This window comes from Herpailurus yagouaroundi, unplaced genomic scaffold (genome assembly GCF_014898765.1).
Source record: "Herpailurus yagouaroundi ecotype Mexico unplaced genomic scaffold, PumYag 192, whole genome shotgun sequence".
Lineage (NCBI taxonomy): Eukaryota > Metazoa > Chordata > Mammalia > Carnivora > Felidae > Herpailurus > Herpailurus yagouaroundi.
The window spans coordinates 15633103-15652458 of NW_024412423.1; the positions used below are offsets into that span (position 1 = coordinate 15633103).

At 39.0% G+C, this 19356-nt stretch overlaps 1 protein-coding gene across 1 annotated transcript in view; it reads left to right on the forward strand.

Moving 5' to 3' along the window:
- The window catches only part of CCDC192 (coiled-coil domain containing 192), a 211463-nt gene that overhangs the window by 127308 nt on the left and 64799 nt on the right, over positions 1-19356 (forward strand). The window contains exon 6 of the mRNA XM_040444381.1: positions 16966-17098. Within this exon, the coding sequence (XP_040300315.1) occupies positions 16966-17098 (133 nt within the window). The remainder of the gene's footprint in view (positions 1-16965; positions 17099-19356) is intronic.

The following is a 19356-nucleotide window of genomic DNA, read 5'->3' on the forward strand; positions in this document are numbered from 1 at the left end:
ACTGTCTTTGACCCCCTCCCCCAAGGGAGGGCTAAGGACCCCCTCCGACTCTATACATGCTCTGCCACCAAATATTACACTAGAAGTTAATGTACTTGTCTCTCTCACAAGACAAAGAGCTTCCAAAGAGAAGGGATTATGCTTTATTCCATTCCCAAAATCTGCCTCAGAGGCTGGCACCTAATACAGTGTTTATTGAACAAAACTAAATTATTGAGAATCACAGAAAAACAGCTCTTTCTAATGAGCTGGATTCTCTCTTAAATTTTTATCTGATTTGGAATGTTTAACCTGGTCAGAAAAACATAGCCTCAAAAGTCTTCATCTAAGAAGTTTTTTTAGTAGATTATGTGCTTGGAAAATTGGGATCAGGCCAGTAGAAATTTTCAACTCTTGTTGATATGCTCCCTTGACTCTGCCAGGTTTATAGAAATAGCATTTCTAGTATAATTCCTTATCTAATTTACAGTTTTTCCCCATTTACTCTATCATAGAAAATAGTAATAACAGTCCTATTGAAAAATAAAGCAATTGAGAAAAGTAATAAAGAAATAATTAGATACAATAGATATTTTATCTCCTTAAAAATATGCACAGTGTGACTCCAGTTTGTGATATTATAGAAAAAAAAAACTTGAAATAACACAAATGAGCCAAGGCTTGATAGTAACTACATTCCACATCAAACCTTTTTAGACTACGTTACATTCCTCTTTTTCATATACTGGAATACCTTGGAGTACTTTGAGGTCCTATAAAATTTTCCACCCATAATGGACAAAATTAGGCTACCTCTTAAAAATCTTTGAGATATTTAATGCTGCAAAAATGACAATTCTTTTCCTTTTCAGCTCTGTGTGTGTGTGTGTGTGTGTGTGTGTGTGTGTGTGTGTTAAGTGCTCACAGGGATTATCAAGGAACTTAAAGCATTTAATAAGCACGAGTTACCTTTTTTAAACATCTTGAGTTACTTTTATACAAGAAATATAAAATATGACTTTAAAGATTAAAAAAAAAAAGGTTTTCTTGAAGTATCCTTTTTATTGTCTCTGTTCCCCATCTCATTTTGAACATTTGAGGCTCAGAGGTTTTAATCAGGATGAGTTAATTCATCCATATGTAAACCCTGAGGTAGTTTAAAAATTTCCATTTGTCATTAGAGAAAGTGAACACCAGGCACTCGCCTCACATTACTGTGTTGTTGACAGAATTGAGAACAGGACTTAGAATGTTCCTGCTAGAACTCTTTGAAGCTTATGAAAGTCATTGAAATAACTTTGAATAATGCAATGAGTATGAAAGCAGGGATGGGAACTTTCCTTAGTTTTGTGACCTGAAAAGAGTTCTAAAGGACTCAGGGGTAAGAAATAAGGATCAGAAAGACTGAGTTTTTTTTTCCAAGTCAGAGAGAGAAGGAATGCTGGAACTTCGAATGGCTTGGTTGAAGTGTGGCATTGTGATTACAATCTCTTCACATGTACCCTAAGGAAGGAAGCTGATATGCTTCACAAATTCTTTAAGTGCACTGCCATATCATAGTATTATTCCCAGAACCTGATACTCCTTTGCTCCAATTAATTCCTTTCTTTCTACAGCTGAAATTAGTCATCTACGAAAAAAAATAGCAGACATGTTACATAGACCAAGCCTACATAGACCAAGCCTCCACATGTGCAACTTTCTGGAGTTTTCTCCATCTTTCTGGAGTTTTTCTGCTGTTTTCCCCTTTTTCCCAACTCACACTCATGCCTGCGTCATGCATACAACACACATATGTCCTTAGGACACTCATACTGTCTTTGTGAACAGCACCTGGCTCTTGTCTGTAGATATTCCTCTAGTTGACCTTTACAGATGTGAACATCAGAACCAACCAAAAAGCTTAAAAGCTGGATTACCCAGCCAGTTCCAAATTCTCTCAAATTTTGATTGAGTAGACCTGGAAAGAAACTTGAGCTGGGCTCAAGAATTTCTCAGGTGGATTTGATGTGCAGATGTCAAAGTATAAAACAGGAGGTGAAGTCTTAACAGCCCCCTTCTGCAAGGTCAGTGAAGGAAAAAGAGCAGCTCATCACTGACTTGACTTCTCTGATAATAACCTTCTCCTGTGTGTTTCTTTTCTTTTTTATTTTTTAATGTTTATTTATTTTTGAGAGACACAGAGAGAGAGAGTGTGTGTGTGAGCAGGTGAGGGGCAGAGTGAGACAGGGAGACAGAGAATCAGAGTAAGTCTCCAGGATCTGAGCTGTCAGCACAGACCCCAACACGGGGCTCAAACCCACAAACTATGAGATCATGACCTGAGCTGAAGTCAGACACTTAACCGAGTGAGCCACCCAGGCGCCCCTATGTGTTTCTTTTCTAACAACAACTGATATGTATCAACTTTTACCCATTTCTTAGGCTATTGCTTTCTTGAATTATGTATGCTTAGTGACTCCAGGCCCATTTGTCTGCCAGGGGAATTTTCCATTTCCTAGTAAAAGAATTGTAAGTCATAATGATACTAGTATAGACCTTTCCTTCATAAAAAAAAAAAAAAAAAAGACCCAATGTCAGACATAAAAGGAGTGATTTTAGGATTGGAAAGGATTCGATTTCTAATTTTAGAGATCTATTATAGAAATTGTCTTACCAAAATACTTTGTAAGACCTGAGATGGCTTCTCAATGTCTTCTCACTTTAGAACCACTATAGTTTGTTGACAATAAAAACAAAAGTAAACATTTTTTTGGAGACAAAAATGCAATCTGTAATGAAAAGATGAAAAGTTTCAGTCACCTAGGAAAGGCAAGTATTATAATTATTGTATAGCTATGATCACTATTTCAAGAAATGTCTTCCAAACAAGACCCAAGAAGTGTAAGCAACCCATGTGTCCATCAACAGATGAATGGACAAGCCAAATTTGATATTGACATACAATGGACTATTATTCAGCCCTAAAAAGGAAGGAGTCCCACATTGATCATGGAGCCTACTTAAAAGAAAAAAAAAGGGGAGGAAATCCTGTCACATGCTAAAACGTGGACGAACCTTGAGGACACTAGACTAAGTGATATAAGTCACCAAAAGATATATATTATATGTTTCCATTATACGAGGTATGAGAGTAGTCAAATTTACAAAAAAGAAAGTAGAATGGTGGTTTCCAGGGTCTGAAAAGATGGTGAGCTGTTATTTAATAGGTGCAGAGTCTCAATTTTTCCAGAAAAAAATTTCTATGAGTTGGTTGCACAACAAGGTATATACACTACTGAACAGTACATTTAGAAATGGTTTTATGGTAAATTTCATGCCATGCGTTTTTTTTTTTGCAGTAATTAAAAATTTTTTAAAAAATATCTTCAGTGGAAAAGCCTAGACTCAGTAATTGATATTGTCAGTTGACATAAGGCACTATAGAATTGAAATTAAAGGAAGGAGAAGTCAGCTTAGACTCTGATACATGGTATGTGAGCAAAATTAGGAAGCATACTATTTATCTATTCATTCTTTCAGACTGTCAAAAAGATTTATTTCTTGTGTATCTCCTGAACTTTAGTTTTATACAGGTTTGTCTGGCTCCAGGTCAGCCTCATTCTTACCTGGAGGTGGGGATCAGATTCAGTCCAAGGTGTCCCAAGTATGTATTTTTCTGGGGTCCTGACATTTTCAAATCTGAATGGTTTCCTATCAGTACAACGTTGTTCCTATTATCACTAACAATGACCTCAAAGTTCCTTTCTAAAGCAGAACTGATCAAATATGGCTCCTGAACGTTTTCTGGCTCAGGACTAGAATAGACAACTTACCATTTGTCTACCTTGGGACACCTTCAACCTGTTCCTGATTAACAACTCATCTGATTACTCCTAAATCTTACAATCTCAGACTCTGGGAAGTTGTGACACCACTAGTCACTAGCAAGACATGAGGCAAAGTGGCTTTAGGCCCAGTTCACATATTCCCCTCCCTACCCATTATCCTTGCATATCTGAGATGCAGGTATGTTGATGGGAACAGGCTTGGAGGTCTACCAGATAGGACTCTGAAATCTAATCAAAGATTTCTGTTTGAGAGTTCAGATTCAGGTGCTATCTTTTCACTGCTAGCTTTCTTAATGGAAGCAGAGAAAGTATTTTGCTAAAGAGTGAAATGAGAGTAACAGATTCTTGAGTCCAATAAAACCAAGCAACGATCTATATTTGATGACTTGTTTTATGACAAGGACGTTTGTCTAGACTTGCTAAAATATGCAATATGAAACTTGCTAATATCTACATAGCAAGAGTTTACATAATCACCACACCTTTGCCTCCCTCTGTGACTTTCTACATATGATTCACAAGCATCTAATATTTCCTTTACTGGGTTATGCCTTTACAACCCTGTCTTGCACACATATAACCCAATTCACACCTAAGGTCAGATTCTGAAATTAATCTTTTGTTCTAAGGAATATTGAAAAGAACCATAAATAAATCTAAATATCTTTGTCTCTCTACCTGTGAAATATGGCTTCATGACATAGACGAGACAGCTTCTCTAAATAGTGAAGAAGGACAAGATAAAAATATTTAACTAAAGTCACAGCTGGAACATTGTGTATGAGGAATGAAACTAGATTTAGGTTGCAAATACTGCTTAATGTTGAGACCATTTCCCCAGGTCTGTGAAAAGATCCCTCCACAGAACAGGACTGACACTTTTCAGTATGGAAGTCTTCGGATGTGGCAAACCACTGCTATTTCTTCTTTCATCTTTAAAGGTTTATGGTGCATTGTCTCAGTGGTGAAGGAGCAGGAATTGCAGGAAAACCCTGACAGAGATACTAAGTTAACATTGTCAGATTGAAAGGTTTTCTCTGAGAAAAGAAAATAGAGATTTTGTTGCACTGTTGGAAATGAGTTTTGTGTGCGTGGGATCAAATGGACACAGTCTACAATGTCACCATTACTAGATAAAATGTCACCTATTATGCATGCCTCCTCAGTAGACATTCATCAGATAGCATGAATGTGAACAGAATTGGAGAGGAGACTACAAAATGTCTTTGCAGTCAGACTACCAGAGTGACCTTGCCCTGCAAAACATGGGCAAAGGAACTTCAAGATAGTTCAGTTTTAGTAACTGGGTTATAGTTATAGGTGTTGTCAAGACTGTATGTTTATAATTTATATGATTACCAACTGTTTGCTTTTTATCTCCAGCATCTTGAGGAACTTGGTTTTTCTAACTGAAGGCCAAGACACTGTTTTAGTGATCCTTGCTATGCTGTCGGAGTCTTTCTTATAATATGACCTCCTCTTTATAACAGTGACTGGGTGAGAAGAAACTGAGACGAGGAAAATCAAGAAAAGAGAATTTTTAGAGTAGCAGTATCAACTGAACTGCTAAACACTATCTTATGTTCTAGATAAAAGTAGTTGGTGTCAACATAGGCAAGACTTTCTATCATTGGTTCTGGTCTGTGGGCCAGTAGTGCTAGATGTGTGTGACTTCCCACCATCTGCTTCATGAATTTATTCCATTCACTTGAATTTATATTGCCCAATTAGTCTAATATTCAAGTGAATCCTTTTTTTTTTTTTTTTAATGAAAGAGTCAGAAAGGTAAATCACATCTTGAGCAAGGAGCCAAGTTCAATGCTTTAATTTCTGGTGATTTCTCCACACATATGTCAATGTCCTTGATCAAACTAAGTGTCAAACATTGTTAACAACAAACCTAATTGGACGCTTCAAAGTTTCTTAGGGGAAAACTTGGCTTGAGATTTTTGACTCTTATGAAACCACTTTTGTTTCTAGACATACACCACATTAAAGCAACTGAAAAGTTGAAGAATAGGGGTGCCTGGTGGCTCAGTCGGTTGAGTGTCCAACTCATTATCAGCTCAAGTTGTGATCTTGTGGTCATATGATTGAGCCCTGCATTGGGCTCTGTGCTGAGCATGGAACCTGCTTAGGATTCTCTCTCCCTCTCTCCCTCTGCCCTTTCCCTGCTCATGCTCACATTCTCTCAAAAGAAAGAAAGAAAGAAAGAAAGAAAGAAAGAAAGAAAGAAAGAAAGAAAGAAAGAAAGAAAGAAAGAAAGAAAGAGAAAGAAAGAAAAGAGGGGCATCTGGGTGGCTCAGTGCATTGAGTGGATGACTCTGGGTTTTGGTTCAGGTCATGATTCCAGGGTCATGGGATCAAGCCCTGTGTTGGTCTCCATGCTGAGCATGGAGCCTGCTTGAGGTTCTAACTCTCTCTCTCTCTCTCTTTCTCTCTCTCCTTTTGCCCTTTTCCACTGCTAAAATAAAAATATAAAAAAGAAAAGAAAAAAATTAAAGAATAGACAAATTACTTATTTAATTGCAGCTATATAATACTCAACTAACAGATATTACTGTAAGGACTTATGTTCGATAATTAATTTTTAAGAACCACTAGCTCAGAAGTTCTCAGAGTAAAGATTCTAAGATAATAATAGCAGTAACAATATTAACTAATGTCATGCCACTCAACAACGTACAAAACAATCAGCCATGCACTCACTTTATTAGTTTTAACATTGTTATACATGAAATCAAGTCCATTTAACTTTAAACTTACAAGTTTATGCTGTAAAAATGTGTTAATTCTGTATTCAGAGAGCAGTTTTTTGAATATGGTATTTCATGGGAAAAATACATATTGCAGAAATCTTCCCACTTTGCTGCTTTCTCTATTTTCTTACACACTGTACAAAGCTTGATCATGCTATATGAGAATCATTTCTCCTCTTATGACCATTCTCCTTTCCTCTATTTAGAGTTCCTTATCATTTTTGTCAGTTATCTTAAGGCCAACTCTTACACTCACTGAGCTTGTATCCCCTGTCATTTCTCTGCTTTCCAGGCAGAGTGGGATTTCTGAAGGAGAGATTTACTGAGAAGGTTAACTTAATTAGGTTCTCTTTACCACACCAGAAAACCCTTCAAGGTGATTTAAGCACCTTGGTGCTTCAGCATCTCAATTTTCCAGTCTTCAAACACATGTCTTTGCTTTATGATTCAGGGTAAGTCATATATGGCCAAGAGCTGCCAATTTCCACTCAGAAGGCTGCCTTAGTCAAGTTCAAAAGGAGTTCTGGGCACAGAACAGAACAAAAGAAAACAAAAACAAGCATGTGCCCCATTATAAAGTCATTGCAGAGAAAAGCCTTTTCATAATTTTTATGATCATGTTGGAAGAGCTTAGCAGCACTTTCACAAGGCAGACATGGGAATTCTTTTTCCCCCACCTATATATTCTGTACTCTGGCTTCTGTTCTCTTCCACCCACGTCACTTTCTATAGCAGTTTGCCAATGATACCAATACCTGTAGAGGTGGGGCTGAGAAAGTCAAATTGCTTCATGTACAGCTTTGGCCCTTTGGGTTCTCTCTGTCCCCGGGGAAGATCGGACTGGAAAACAGCTTCCTAGGAGGCTCTGTTAGGTGTGACAAGGCACTTCTCTCTCTGTTCTCAGGGTGTGATTTGAGACTGTAAGACCAAAAATTGGATTTGGGCTTTACCAAGCACTGGCTACACTTTCTTTTTGAGAAAGACCTTGTGAACACTCAGTTTTATTTTGTGCTGTGCTCAGCCAGTATGAAAATTTGTTTATTGAATTATTGCACTGTAGGTTCTTTCTTTCTCAAAACTCTTGGTTGTCAGCCTGATTAATGTTTACTGGGTAAGAATGATAAGGCAGGGTTACACTCACACAAAAAAGAGCTTACAGGCAGGCAGCACCCCTTAATCTTAGGAGTGAGTTTGGTTGACTGAGTACAGATATTCTAATGCTATATGAGGGCAAGTTTCTCTTATGGGTCCAGCTTGTTTCTTTGAAGTGAAAGGGATCTCAATTATCTAACAACTCTGCTTTCTTTTCTTTTTTTAACAAAATATTTAATGTTTATTTATTTTTGAGAGAGAGACAGAGCACAAGTTGGGGAGGGGAAGAGAGAGAGAGAGAAACCAAAGTGGGCTCGGTTCTGAGCTGTCAGCACAGAGCCCTATGTGGGGCTCAAACTCACAAACTGTGAGATCATGATCTGAGCTCAAGTTGGATGCCCAACTGACTGAGCCACCCAGGCACCCCTAACAATTCTGCTTTCTGTCAAACGTAACCCCAATATGTACTATATAGAGTGACCTGAATCCAGTCCTTTATAGCTCTCTGTGTGACAAGAGACTTAAGGTAAAGTACCTGCCTAAATAACTGCTATTTTTGACGCTGGGATCTTATACCTTGGGGGTTTTAGTTACTGCTCCAAGTTTCAATCATATACTCATTTCACTGCCCTTCAGCTTGTATGGCCAAGGAGCAACATGATATAGTGGGGAAACACACACACACACACACACACACACACACACACACACACACACATTGAAATGAGGAGTCAGAGAATCTGACTTTGAGTCTTGCCTCTTGCAGTTTTATTAGCTATGATACTGGCCAAATCATGTCGTTTTTCTCTGCTTATACTCCCACATCTTTAAAATGCTAGGGTTGGGCAATTTGGTTTCAAAGATTGTACTCAATTCTGTGTCATGTAGGATTCAGTGATTCTATCTGATTTCCTAAATTGTGCTAAGGGGTCAGCCCATGTCTCAAAGCTTCATGATCAGAAACTGAACACTTCTTGCTTTAAGAAATGGACTTATAGAATATAAAATGCCATCTCATTTACACAGTTCACAATGTAGGACCCTGAGTAGGATATTGAGGCATGCATGGCATAGGAATGGAAGGGACAGTCTAAAGCTGGACTGCTCAGATTTGAACTGTGAGTCACCATTTGACTTTGGGAAAGTTACTTAAAGATCTATGTACTTCCGGGTTTGCCTCTAAACATGGAATTGATAATAGTTCTACTTCACTGGTTTGCTACAAAAAAAGAAATTAAGTAGTAACATATAAATGTACCGACTTCTCAGAACTATGCCTGGCTTATTATACATGGTAAGCATTAGCTTCTCTCTTGAACATTCTCAATAAGTCTGTGTACTACATGCAAGGAAGGGTAGCTTATGGTCCTTGGCAAAATTTTCAACTTTTGGACAGTTCTATTGTTAGACATGTCTACCTTATCATTGGATTTCATTTCAATTCTAAGTTCTCTCTTTATCTTGTATTAATTTGTTACTTGTCTTACATAAACACGTGCACAGGCATTTCTGTAAACTAGGACATCTACTGGCAAACTTTGCCTCTGTCTCTAAGAATTATTTATCCCATAGAGGGAAAGAACTGAGACTTGGCTCCAACTATAGGTAAACTCTTCTGTAGTGACTCAAGATGTTTGTCTAATTAATTACTGGGATTTTGTTTTCTTTTTATTACAACTTCCAAATCCTCTGGGAGTAGGAAACAAATAAAATTTATTTCTATAGCATGCTTTAACACAAAATAAGCTATTCAGATGGGAGGAATACTTTAGAGAACTGTAAAGTGTCAGCTATGATTTCCCAAGTCTGACTATTGGTCATGAAACATCAACAGTGGTTACGTGGGGCCGGACTCTTGGTCAAGGCTGAGATGAGGCCTAAAGGTCTGTGTATTAACTAATCCCCGTAACCTTGTTAAATGAATGGAGACTATGCTCTGTTTCGCATTTGTGATTGGTCTTTCATTCAAGGTGTTTTGTGAGTAAGTTTCATCTGATCTACTCTTTGTCACTTCAGATGACCTAACAAAATGGTCACAATCACCAGGATCAATCCAAGATCCTTTTCTGAAAGACACTAAGAGAGCTCAGAGCAACACCTGGCACAGACAGCCCTTAGTTGGGTTCATTACATCTTTCCTTTATTCCTTAGGTTCTCTAGTGATATCATAGCAATCCATGTTATAAGTGCATCACCATCACATCTTTTCAGCATCACTCTTTTATAACCAAGTCTGTTTTGTTGCCTTTCTACTTCCACTAAGCAGAGCCACTCACACTCAGTGTCACTAACAAAGTTAGCTCTAAGTAACTTAAAAATTAATGGTGCTATTGATTAGTGAAGCTTTATGCTACCACTGAGAAGAAAAATCAGTCTTTGGAATCAAAAGAACTCAGTTCAAGTCAAATTAGCTACTTACTAAGAGATTATGGTTACCATGATCTACTCAAGTTCTCCTGGGCCCTCACCTCTCTTACCTACAAAATAGGGACAAGATCATAAATAACAATTAGGTTTCATCAATGAGCAGTGGCTGCTGGGAGTGTGGATTAAGGATTGTGAAGTCACTGATGCAAACTGGGGTGAAAAAATCCCCAAAGTGAGGGCCTGCCATGGAGTAGAAAGGAAACTACAAGGCACCTTTTGCCATTCCTAGACTTCTAAAATATTTACCTAAGGATGGCATAAATACAAAACAAGAGCTGTAAAATTGATTTTTTTAAGCCAAGTTGTACCCAAAAGCTACTATCATCACTTTAGTTTTGTTATTAACAATGGGCTATTATAGAAAAGGCATGAAAGGGGAAATCTGCTTCTATGTTCTGTATTCAAACCAAATTCTCTTTTATGTTCTTGGTAGTGGGCATTTTATCAGTGGCCTCTGGAGACAACACCTGCCTTTGTTATCTCTGCTAAGTAACGAAGGGGACTGAATGGGGTGGATTTCAGACAAGGTGGGAAGAAGCTATGCTCCGGCAAGCCTGACAGAGATGCCACAGGCAGCAAGAGGTAGGGCTTTAGAAAGCTGCTCACATCATTCCACCAAGGCAGCCACCTACTCTGCCAGGCATCCGGCCAGCTCTGGCAGCGGAATGGATCAAGGTTATTTGCATATCTGTTTTCAGGACATTAAGTTTTGTCTACCCATCCAAAGTGAGGAGAAGATCACTGCAATTATGCAGAAAGCTTGCTTTAGAAGAAGAAAGAGGAGGAAGTGGACGAAGATGGGGAAGGAGAAAGAAAAGAAGACAAATCTTGAAAGAAAAGAAGACGAATCTTGCTCTTGTTAAAGAACAAATTTCATTTTCTAAAGTGTGACAAAGAAATCTTTAGAAAGGATACCTTAGTGTTTTTGGTGGAGGGTTGAGAGTTTCTTGATGTGTTTCAAGGAATAACGACAAAAGAGAAAGACCTATCTACTACTTTGCCACTATAGGACTGGATACTGTCATTTGTATGCTATGTCAATGACTCTCCACCAGCTATGTGACATGGGATTAGGGACCTGGAAATCTCATAAGCCCAGCCCAATTTCTCATGGCCAGTAGTTGACAAAGCTTGGGCTTAGAATCTGAGGCCACAGTTCAAAGTATGTGCAAAGACCAAGAAATTTTAAACAATGCTGGCAACTTTGTGATGAAACTCATCTATAAATAGTTCCCTGATGATTTCTAATTCCCGATGACTTGGTATAATGCAAGCTATTCAGCAATGTGATATGGATAGATATTTCCTTTTCAAAACATTGCACAAATACATGATTTCCTCCTTCTGTCCGCCCTGTAGGAGAAGTAGGAAAAGAGCAAGGTAATAGGAATTTACCTCCAAGCTATAAAGCCTTCCTGTCCTTTCAGTAATCATGGACAGGAGTTCCTAGTTGCTAAGGAGACAATAACAGACTCAATTACGTTCAAGTACAACACTTGGGTTGCCTGGCTAAAGAATGCCAAAAAAGCAAAGGAAAATATTATCATTGCTGAAATCATTTGATGTCTATGACTAATAAAAAACATGTTGGCAAACTGAATTTTTAGAAATGCCCAAAGGGCTTGGTTAGATCTATGAATTAATAGCATACAGCAGTTCTCTCTGAAGAAAAAAAAAAAAAAAGACAAAGTTGTTAAACTCTTTTAACAACTGGTTTGAACAACCAAAAGATCCCAATAGAACAAATCAAGGTTCTTTATTCAGTTTTTTGTTTAAATCTAAACTTCCCTGCCCCTTTCCATTATAGCTAAATAATAAAGTTTGCACATTTTGTGTCACATTATCCTGAATAAGGATATCCTTGAATAAGGATAATATCCTTGAATAAGGTCCCCACAGGCCTTTTTTGGCCTTCCTACAGAACATCTCACAAATTCCAGAGCTGTTTTTAAGGGATCCCTGAAAACTGTAACCATCTTAGAGACTTTGAGGGCTGAGGTATCCATTCATAAATATGCTGTGCCCCTAAGAGACTGGAGGAAGCCAGAGGTGGAAAGAATTGGGGGTAAGCCAGACCTCTAATTACCTCCCGACCCAGGTCCCAGAGTTTACCATGGGCCTGCCTGAAGATGTTCATCCAGTCTCTGCTTGATCATTCCCAGACCAGGAGGCCTTTGCCAGGACCCATCCTACCTTGTTATGAATGCAGCCCTGATTATTGGAGGGTGCTTTCTCACGTTGTGCCAAAATCTGCCTCTCTTGACTTCTTTACTCATTGTTCCCCAGGTATCTCTAAAATAATACTGTTTAACTCAACTTCCTCTCCTCTTGAATAGTACCTTAGATCACTGAAGTCACATGTCATGACTCCCCTGTATACTGTCTTCTCCAAACTAAATATCCTCACTTACTTTTTCAGATCATAAGGCAAATATACAAATATCATAACAATAATAAAGGCAAAACATACAATCACCATAAGAGGAAGATAAAAAGGTGGTCTGGAAATTTGATTTTTTTTAAGGAATGAAGTTTTTTTTAACTGAAAAGGTGAAATGTTTAACTGATATTGAGAAGCATTATGTCTTTCCATTGACACATATTCATCAAGTCACTCTATCCACCAATTCATCCTGTCAAAAAGGAAATGTAGCTTGATAAAGACTTTTTCTTGGTGACACCATGCCAGCCCCTGTTGGCCACCTCACCGAGTCTTTCCAAGTTACATTTAGTTTTTGCTTAGCTTTATTTACTATCAATGCCTACTTTGAGAAAAGTTTCAAAAAATAATACTTATCTGCATATGAATCATTGCAAAATGAATTTCAGAATGTGAATACCATCTATTAAGAATTAAGGGAGAAGCCAGCAAACCATCAGAATCCTAGAGGAGAACACAGGAAGCAAGCTCTTTGACTTTGACCACAGCAACTTCTTACTCAACACGTCTCCAGAGGCAAGGGAAACAAAAGCAAAAATGAACTATTGGGACCTCATCAAGATAAGAAGCTTCTGTACAGTGAAGGAAACAGTTAACAAAACTAAAAGGCAACCAATAGAATGGGAGAAAATATTTGCAATGAAATACTGGATAAAGGCTTAATATCCAAAATCTATAAAGAACTTATCAAACTCAACACCCCAAAAAAAAAAATTCAGTGAAGAAATGGGCAGAGGACCTGAATAGACACTTTTCCAAAGAAGACATGGTGGCTAACAGACCCATGAAAAGATACTCAAGATCACTCATCATCAGGGAAATACAGATCAAAACCATAATGAGATACCATCTCACACCTGTCAGAATGACTAAAATTAACAACTCAGGAAACAACAGATGTTGGTGAGGAACTGTTTTTACCCTGTTGGTAGGATGCAAACTGGTGCAGTCCCTTTGGCAGAGAGGATGGAGGTTCTCCAAAAGATAAAAATATAACCACCCTATGACCCAGCAACTGTACTACTAGGTATTTATCCAAAGAAAACAAAAATGCTGATTTGAAGGGGAACGTGCACCCCAATGTTTATAGCAGCATTACCAACAACAGCCAAACTATGGAAAGAGCCCAAATGTCCATCAACTGATGAACAGATAAAGAAGATATGATAGACACACACACATACACACACACACACACACACACACACACACACACACACACACAGGAATATTACTAGTAATCAAAAAGAATGAAATCTTGCCATTTGCAATAATGTGGATGGAACAAGAGTATATTATGCTAAGTGAATTAAGTCAGAGAAAGACAAGTATGCTATGATTTCACTCAAAGGTGGAATTTAAGAAGCAAAATGTGAAAATAGGGGAAGGGAAGGAAAAGTAAAATAAGATAAAAACAGGGAGGCAAACCATAACAGAGTCTTAATAGAGAACAAGCTGAGGGTTGCTGGAGGGGAGGTGGGTGGGGAATGGACTAAATGGGCAATGGTTTGGCCACTTGTTGGGATAAGCACTGAGTGTTGTATCTAACTGATGAATGCCTAAATTCTACTCCTGAAGCCAATACTACATTATATGTTAACTAACTCGAATTTAAAAAAAAGAAGTTTTCCAGTAGGACAGAGACCAATTTGACAACAGTGGAAATCCATTCATTAGCACAACCTTTACTTTTTTTCTATGTTATATATCTTCAAAGTGCTGCTTCTCATTACCTCCCAAGAAAACCACCTGCAATTCTTATTAGAGGATTTGTGGGGTGGTTTTTTTTTTTTTTCCTTTGGTGGGGAGGGAGCGAGGGGGGGGGCACAAAATAAAACAACCTAAAGTGATAAAAAAAAAAAAAGAATTAAGGGAGAAGCAATGTGATGAAATGAAATCTTTTCTTCTTACTCCTCTCAGTATTTCCTTATAGAAAATTCCAAGCATGGAAAAGTTGAAGGACTTTTACAGTAAACATCTATATACTTAATAACTAGATTAAATTACTGTTTGGCTAACTCTGATTTGTCACTTGTCTATTGGTTACTCTTTCTATCCATCACCCTAACTTTTTTATATAGGTCAGTGTAAGGTACATTCACCCTCACACTTAATCTCTAATGTGTCAGCACGCATGCCATTATTGGTTCTTTTCTGACACTTTTTTTTAAGTTTATTTATTTTGAGAGAGAGAGCATGTGCGCTGTGAAAGAGTGTGGGGGAGGGGAGGAAAGAGAGGTTAGAGAGAATTCCAAGCAGGCTCCCCACTGTTAGCACAGAGCTGGATGTGGGGCTTGGTCCCACGAAAAAAGAGATCATGACCTGAGCCAAAATCAAGAGTCAGATGCCTAAACAACTGAGCCACCCACGTGCCCCTTTTTCTGACTCTTTCAGTTAACACTGTCTTAAGAATCCCTTTGCCATTCTTTCCCTCATTTCCTTTACTTTCTCACTTTCAACATCATTCCTCCCACTTTCTAGCCCCTAAGTTCTAAATGATAAAACAAAGGGTGAAAAATCTGAGCATGGAACAGTCCTGAAGCAGCATCAGGACAGGACATGGAAAATCACACAGGGCCTCAGAGGCATTATCACCCCAGACCTGCAATGGATGAGGTCCTCATGAACAAACAGAAACCAACTGATAAGATAGGGAGGTAACAATGAACATGCCAATCTAATAACTTACTTTGGGAAACAAAGCTATCAAATACCCAGGCATTTCTTGATCAGCTTAGTTTCTCCCTGAACTAACCCTAAGGGTGGGCCAGATGGTGAAGGCTTTTGATGAACAGACTCAGAGGCATGGAAGTAGTTAGAAGCTGTGAGTGCCATGGAGCCTTATCAGCAATGATGTTTCAACAACTGGACAGCATCATGACTGACACCAAAAGGGTGCTTCATAATTAGCATAATGGAATGAGTCTGTGATTACTAACTACACTCTAGGAGAACTGCTGAACCAACCAGGAACTCACGTTGTGGATCAGGGCACCTCTCAACTGAACCATGCTGGGGAACCATGCCAGATTCTACCCTTCCAACTCCCTAGAAGTTCCATGACTACCATGCTCATTTGAATAACACATTCTGTCTTAGCCATATGTATGTCATTATTTCAGCTTTCGTGAAATCCTAATCCTGCTTCAGTCTAAAAGACGATCTGTCTTTAAAATGGGGGGCTTAGGGGGGCCTGGGTGGCTCAGTCCATTGAGTGTCCACCTCTTGATTTCAGCCCAGGTCATGATCATAGGGTTGTGGGATCAAGCTCTGTGTTGGGTTCCAGGCTCAGCGTGGAGCCTGCTTGAGATTCTTTCTCTCTTTTTTTTTTTATCTCTTTGCCCCTCTCCCCAGCTCACTCTCTAAAAAAAAGAATGAATGAATGAATGAATGAATCAATGAAATGGGATGTCCATGACTATCTAATCCCATATTTGAAAAACTGATTTTACTGGCTTCACTCTCAAAAAAAAAGGGGAGCCATTCCCTACCACCTGATGTTTTCTATGTGAAGTTTTCCTTGGTGTGCAAAAGCCATTCTTTTCCTCTATCTCAAGATTTAGGTCTGATAAGAAGTGTTAGTCATTTATTTTCTGGGATTCCTAATTACCAGTCCATACAGACTTGGCAAAGTGAGCCCATCAGTGGAAAGATAGCATCACCCAAGTGCAAATACGAACTTTTCACAATAGACGGCTTCTCTGTAGTGACAGCTACATCTGGTTTTGACAAATCAAATTCATTTTGCCACCCATAAAAGGAGTAGTCATAAAGTCTCAAGGTGAACCCTTGGGTTATGTAACACCTTCCTAAAGTAGTTCTTTCAAAGGTTTAGATGTCATCAATCAGATTATTTCATAGCAAGCAATTCCTGTCTTCTACTGCTTAACCATTTGTACCCCTGATCACTTTCCCTGTATAGATACCATGGTAAATATCTGCAAACATCAGCATTTCATGCTAGCATCACACTCTTCAGAGTTTATTTGAATGCAAACCATTATGGTGTTAGGGTGGAACATGACACAGAAACAAAGCTCTATCTCACGGGAGTTTACTTGCAGACTGGGAAAAAAAGTCAGACCCTTTTAGGCACTGGCACCTCAGTGGTAAAATGCCAACTGCCAACTACAGTTGATCTCCAATTGCCTCTATTACAAATGACCAAAATACAAGGTTCGGATGCACATGAAAACCTTTCAAGGGGGTAAAAGATACTCGAATGTAGAGAGTGGCTTTTATTACCGCAATGCTTCAACAGGGTCACAAGCACTCCGCGTCACAGACCTCAGAAAGGGCTTCAGCTAGATAATCCAAGACCAGTTCATGTAAGCTGGGCTTCGAGGCCATGTTTGTCCTGACTTCATTAGTTCTTTTTATTACTTTGATGCATCGGTCTCTAGTGATGGAAACTCTTTTTTTTTTTTTTTTTTTAAAGAAACTAAAACACAAAAGGAAACTGAAAAAGCTCCAAACTGATTTGGCAACAGCTAAGCAAGAGGCTGCCATCACAGTCCTGGAACTGAATGAGAAGATAAAGACTCTGTGTGAAGGAAAGCCAGCCCCTAGAGGTCAGTATTACCACGTGACAGTTGCACGCTGGCCCTCTATCCTGCGAGATATATGGTTTTACTGGCAACAGAGCTAAAAGCAGGGCCACAGTGCCAGGCAGCATACTGGCCCAACAGCATGCAGGTCTGGCCTGGCCTGACCTCCTTTCCACATGAATAGTGACATTACACAAACTACTGACTCCAGGCTGGGTTCACTTTCACTGTAAGTGAGGCAGAGAATGAATAAGCAGTTCCTTAAAGCAAAGTCTCTGAGGCTGAAGAGCTGGACTTGGTAGAACTGATAAGCGTCTCTGCACCAGCTGGGCGGCAGTGAGGGAGGTGAGCCAAAGGAGGACCCGACGGATGAAGCTCTTGAGTGGAGCGAGATGAGTGTGGACAGGCCTGTAGGCTAAGGCAGGCCCAGGGAAGTTAAAAAAAAAAAAAAAAAAAAAAAAAAAGCGTTTAAACAATAGGTGAATGAGCCAGAACCAAGCAGGCAAGGCTGGGAGAGGAGGAAATCTGGGTGGTTTAGAAAGATTTTAAAAGCCGCTTTGGTGTAGATCTTTAACAAGTCTTCTCTAAGAGACTATAAACACACATTGGGGGAAAAAGACCCCTCAGATCGTCATCATTAGCCATGATATGAGTTACCATTTAATACATTGTGCCAGGCATTTTGCTAAGCACTTCACATGAATTTAAGTCTCAGAATAAGCTCTGAAGTAAGTACGTTTATGGATCCCCAAAGAATAAACAGAGGCTTAGGGATGTTGGTTACTTTGCCCCAGATTAGTGTGAGCAACACCTAAGGCCATGAGCCTCCAGACAGCCACTTACACTACCCAGTGTGCCTATGCACCTCTGAACAGAAGGCTATTTTGTCTCTGTTCTACAGAAGGGCTATCCATCCTCATTCTGCCTGGTGGATCTCTTGCAAAACCGTGGGCCCCTGGATAAATGTCCTCCTCTCGTGTGTGGCATTCTTGTAAAACCAGAAACATGCCCTTATTCTTCCTCTGGTTTCCTTTATTATTCATAAATAATTCTGGAAAAAGAGGAGGACCGTGGAAATAAATGGAGGAGGGGAAAGTAGGCGATGTGGTGGCTTCAGAAAGGGAGACACATCAGCATCCCGGCCATGTGGTAAAGCTTTTAATATGAGTTTGGATTTAATTTTCTATTTTGAAAAGTGCTATCCTGGGGATGAAATGGCATGGAACACAGTCATCTTGAAAAAAAAATGCTGAAGGTCAATTTGTTTTTCTCTTTCCACAAAACATAATGATAGCTTATGAATTTGCTTTTGCCACCATGAAAACCTAGGGAATAAAATCCACTCAACGATATTATCCATTTAAAGGTCTTTATCCTAGGACACCATAGCCAGATTTCAGGTTAGTTGTGTAATAAGAAACTGATAATAATTGTACAGCACATTGGAGAAAGTTCTCCAATTCACCTGAGAGAAGCTTTCAACTTATCGACTATATTTTTCATCTAGTGAAAAAGATAATACTGCAAGGTATATAATTCTCATCGTTGACAAAAATATCATCTGCTGTCTAATGACAAATCCTGTCTAATGAAAAATCCTGTCTAATTTTGTCCTTTTGATATTTGAGTAGGTCAAAATTAAATTATCCTGAGGTACTGGGACTCTCACGGTTCAAAGAGGGTAGAAAACATTAAGTCCCACCTTCTGTGCCCATTTTTTTCTCTGTATTTGTTTTTTTTAAGCTACTAGAAGAAAAATCCACAAAACCTGAATGCATTATGAACAGCTACAAATTTAAATAAGGGCAGATGTTCCAAGGTCAATCAGGGATGAAAAGAGTGACTCGTTTTGGACCTATATGTTGCTTCCTTTTTTGGCCGAAAAAGTGAGTCCGTGGACTGACTTAAATCAAATATTTGCACTTTCTTGCTCTCCCACTACTCCCATGTTCCTCAACCTGAATTCAATAGTCCAGGAGACTGTCAAAGCACTTGTGGCCCCACAGTCATATTGGCTTTCATTCGCAGAGACTGTGGTCACCTTGTCCTACGTCTTAACACACTTGAAAGTAAAGTCTGCAAAGATGTCGGTAGCTTTAACACACAATGCCCTCCATTTAAACACACACCAGTTAGGGTTGACCCACCTCCCACACACATGTCTAGACCAGAACAATAGCCCTCCTCTAGTTATCTTGTATCCTTTTATAAAATGTTTGTTTTCAGTTCTCAGACCTCTGTTTGCAAATGACAGATGTCCCAGTCATAATAGCTTAAGGAGA